The 3,888-nt window shown below is 37.0% G+C and overlaps 1 protein-coding gene across 1 annotated transcript; it reads right to left on the bottom strand.

Annotated features, from left to right (window-relative positions):
* Nucleotides 1–269: 269 nt before the first annotated feature.
* On the bottom strand, nucleotides 270–2,601 carry LOC141654983 (putative E3 ubiquitin-protein ligase WAVH2). The gene is made up of 4 exons (XM_074462087.1): nucleotides 2,544–2,601; nucleotides 1,592–2,148; nucleotides 677–1,061; nucleotides 270–556 (listed from the first exon to the last, which is right to left on the bottom strand). The coding sequence occupies exons 1-4, from the start codon at nucleotides 2,599–2,601 to the stop codon at nucleotides 270–272; spliced, it is 1,287 nt and encodes a 428-aa protein (XP_074318188.1).
* Between the last annotated feature and the right edge of the window lie 1,287 nt (nucleotides 2,602–3,888).

The following is a 3,888-nucleotide window of genomic DNA, read 5'->3' as shown; positions in this document are numbered from 1 at the left end:
AATATTGGTTTTGATATGATCTTAATTGATAGGATATCTTGTATTATATAAATATTGATTGACTAATGAGAAAGGCAAGCTTGAACGATACAATTCGTAACAACAGATAGGTATAGCCACTGCGACAATGTGGCGCTATAGAATATTATTCTTGGTTATTTCTCTTCATCTCAAAAATTTTCTCGATCAAACTCTACGGCTTGGTTAGCGAACAAGCCAACGAGAGGTATCGCCAAAGTGCAAGTAGTTGGGTTGCGTCCCCTCTTGCTTTAAAATCGTTGCACCATGAGACGATTCGAGGAAAGAGCAAATGCGCGACCTTCTTCACTATAAATCTCTGGTTCCACAAGCAACCTGAGGAATTCTTGGACTTCATATTTCAATGCCTTGATTAATGCATTTGACTCAGGGTTAAGCTTGTCGAGTGACCTCTCTCGATTTTTAAGAGAAGTCTTTGCTTCGTCGTAGTTGTGGATGTCGGCCTGTTTTCTAGCTTCTATAATTGAGTTAGCTGTATCTCCACGCACAACCTCGTTGATCAACTGGACTGGCTCCACTGTCACACGGTGTACTTGTACGTGTCATCAGTAGCGAATATAGGTGGGGCTTCATACAAGTCTTTCCCACCCCGGTTGGCCTGCACGTGATATCACGCATTTATGTAAGACTATTTTACACAAAGTCAAAGCAAAGTCAATAAAATTGAGGTGAGTAATCGACCTGAAGGAGTATGAGATTCTGAGAATATCAGATGTAGTTCGAGCTGGAACAAGAGGAAGACTAAGAAACACGGTCGTCCTACGTGTCTCACGGTTATAGAGATTCCCAAATGAAATAGTAACAGATTCATTATCACGAGTCTGGTCATAATTCCCTGCACGCACATCTTGGATATCAGAGTCGAGTTGGGTGACCGTCAACTCCAAGTCTTGTACAACCACGCTAAGGATCCCCGCCCGACACGATGAAAATGCTATATTCAAACTCGCCGAGTCTGGACCTTCTACATCCGCAATCGAATAAGTTCCCTTGTCACTTCTGCTTGCTATCTCGTAAAGCACCTTCACATAGCAACAAAACAAATTTATAGCCAAAAACCAAAAACAAAAATTACTATTTATAGTAAATCGATGTCTGTGACCGCGACTTTCATTACTATTTTTGGAAAGTCGTTGTCCTGAGCCCTGACAACGACTTCTTATTAAAAAAAAATAGTGCATGCTAAGTCATTGTGGGGCACATCGACTAGCTAGAAATCTGAGGGGAAAAAAAACGAAAGGCGATGACGTGAACCCATTTCTTGTAATTTGTTTGAAATGAGCTCCATTTTTGTAATAAGCTTCCGTTTCAACCCCATGTAAGCTAAAATTCTCAAATTATCTTCCTGATTTCTCAAAATACATATTGGAGTATATTGACGGTATTGGAATCTACCAACGGAGACAAGGCATACACGGAATGTGAAGGAATTACTTCACATTTCGTGTATGCCTTGTCTCCAGATTCCAATACCGTCAATATACTCCAATAATGCACGAAAAATAATTTAAGACTAAATAAAATGGTAAAGGTGTAAAGCTAAGGCTCGTACCTTACTGTCATGATCAGTACCGAGGCCAAAAGTGTAAACCGGGACACCACTAACGTCAACGGTAGAGGGGTGATCATATCCGCTACTCTGTTCGCCATCCGACACAAGCATGATAGCGGTCGTACGCCCCTCGTATTGCCTCCGTTGGGCCAACACACTTAAGGCTGTTTCTAGGCCTAATGTGATATTTGTGTAACTATCAGCCTCTAATTTATTAATTAGCATCTCAATTTTGGGTTGCCCATTCTTGTCCATTGTTGTCAATGGGCACAACCTGACCGCTTTCGACGAGAATGTGACAATCGATAAACGATCAATTGGGCTCAATTTCTTCACCAAAAAATTCATAGATGTTTTCAACTTCTCCAACCTTTTTCCCCACATACTATAACTCACATCCAATACCGCGACAATATCAACCCCACATCTTCGGTCCCCTGTACCCGACCCCATCAGCTCCACTACCAACCTATAGTCGGTTTTCTCCAACGCCGCGTCTGCCTTGTTGAATATTTCTACCGCTATTTTTTCTGATACGAATTGTTCAGGTGCTAATCCTGAAATATATTGCGAGAAAATAATGGTCAAAGTTATAACGAGTTTTTTTTACCCACCCTAGTCCCTTCGTCTCGTGTTTTTGACCTCACATTATGTCTTAAGTCTTAACCAAAATTCGCTATTTTCATGTCATTTAATTTTCATTTTTTTACCGCTGCCAAAAAAAATAAAAAATCATTTTTCGGATTGGATTGATGTTTAAGACCTATATCTGAATAGACAGACCTACGCATAGATTAACAACATCTCATATGTCAAATATGTTGCTGATGGGATTTGAACCCACGTCGCGAATACTGTACCCACGACTTTTTACCAAATTATCTTTAAATGACATCTTATTTAAAAAAAAAAAAAAAAAAAAAAAAAAAAAACATTCGATTGAGTAAATTACCTGAATCAGCTGGAAGTATTGCAGTTACTGGCTCGTCGTCGTTGTAACTGATCTTCATTTTTCTTGATAAATATGACTAGAACACCGGAAAAAATATAACTAATGATATTGATTGATCTTATATATTCAAATTGCATATACTAGAATTCTTGGATATTTCCTACTGCTGTGGCTGTGTATAAATAGTACTCCGTATTACGGTATAACCATTGATTCGGCATCAATCGTGTACGGTGTATATTGTAGACGTCGTTTTCTTGGTAGCGGAAGTCGGATTAATAAATTAATACTTCTGATTAGTACTCTGTAGTAATATATACAGAGTAACATACAAGTTGTTAAATTTGTTATGCAACTAAAAAGACATATACTAGTAAGTGGTAACAATTTCACTCCTTGATGAAAATAAGAACAATCAATTGTGAATTTGTGAGGGTAGGAGTAAAAACTACTGAAATAGTTATGGAATAAACCTTCGCCTTTTTCCTTTTTCAAAAGTGAATTGAAAAATCGTTTTAGGATAAATCAAAAAATAAAAGAAAGCGAATTAAAATTATTAATCAATAATTCTTATCTTTTCTATACCTCATTTTCACATTTTTACGTTGTAATTTTCATTTTAAAATTTCCGCTTTTTCTTAGTTTTCCGATGTAAATTTTCCTATTACAAACTACGTCATTGATTATGGATATTTTTGGTATTTACCTTTTGTTTAGCTAGAAAGATCATTAAGTGTTCTTTTTCAGGGTTGTTTATTGAGGTAATTTCAAAGGTTTTTTCAAAAATATATACGGAGTATGTATCAAAAATAGTGGCTATAGAAGGCAGAAGTTGGAATTTTTTTTATTATTATTAGTCATAGTCATTATTAAATCATGTTAGTGGCCAACTGGCCACGATAGTAGGATTGGAACTACGACAGCAATTGTAGTTTAAGCAAAATACCAACTTGACGAGTCTTAAAGTCAATGATATATAAAGAACCCTTTTCGTTACTGTCAATTATTTATCTATTTTGATATAAAGATCAAGGGATGAGGAGACGACAATTATTAGATGACAAGTGACAGCCCTATATCATTATCCGTTTTCCCACCTAAAAAATTTTCTTCTCCACTAGGGTCAATTCCTGGCTCCACCACTGGATGACAAATGTACCAAATTGAGTGTGAAAGATCAAATTGTTCATCTGACATTCCTAAAATAGAAAGATAAACAATTGACGAAAACACCCCAAAATGAAATAGGTAAACAAATGACCAGGAGGGGGTATGCATCATCCCCTTTGAGGTTGGCGGAGTAGTTGTTCACCTTATTTCTTAAATATGAGATCGTATTTGATCC

The sequence above is a fragment of the Silene latifolia genome, chromosome 5 (assembly GCF_048544455.1).
Source record: "Silene latifolia isolate original U9 population chromosome 5, ASM4854445v1, whole genome shotgun sequence".
In the NCBI taxonomy this organism is placed as follows: Eukaryota; Viridiplantae; Streptophyta; class Magnoliopsida; order Caryophyllales; family Caryophyllaceae; genus Silene; species Silene latifolia.
The sequence above is the reverse complement of the archived record's forward strand: the minus strand, read 5'-3'. Positions and strand labels throughout refer to the sequence as shown.

Bases quoted from the DNA above. Each gene is read 5' to 3' on its own strand.
- LOC141654983 (XM_074462087.1), bottom strand. From the start codon at position 2,601: ATGAAGATCAGTTACAACGACGACGAGCCAGTAACTGCAATACTTCCA. The intron at 1,062-1,591 runs GTACGAGCCTTA...TGCTATGTGAAG, and splicing joins GTACTGATCATGACAGTAAG to GTGCTTTACGAGATAGCAAG. The intron at 557-676 runs GTAAAATAGTCT...ACCGTGTGACAG, and splicing joins TGACTTTGCTTTGACTTTGT to TGGAGCCAGTCCAGTTGATC.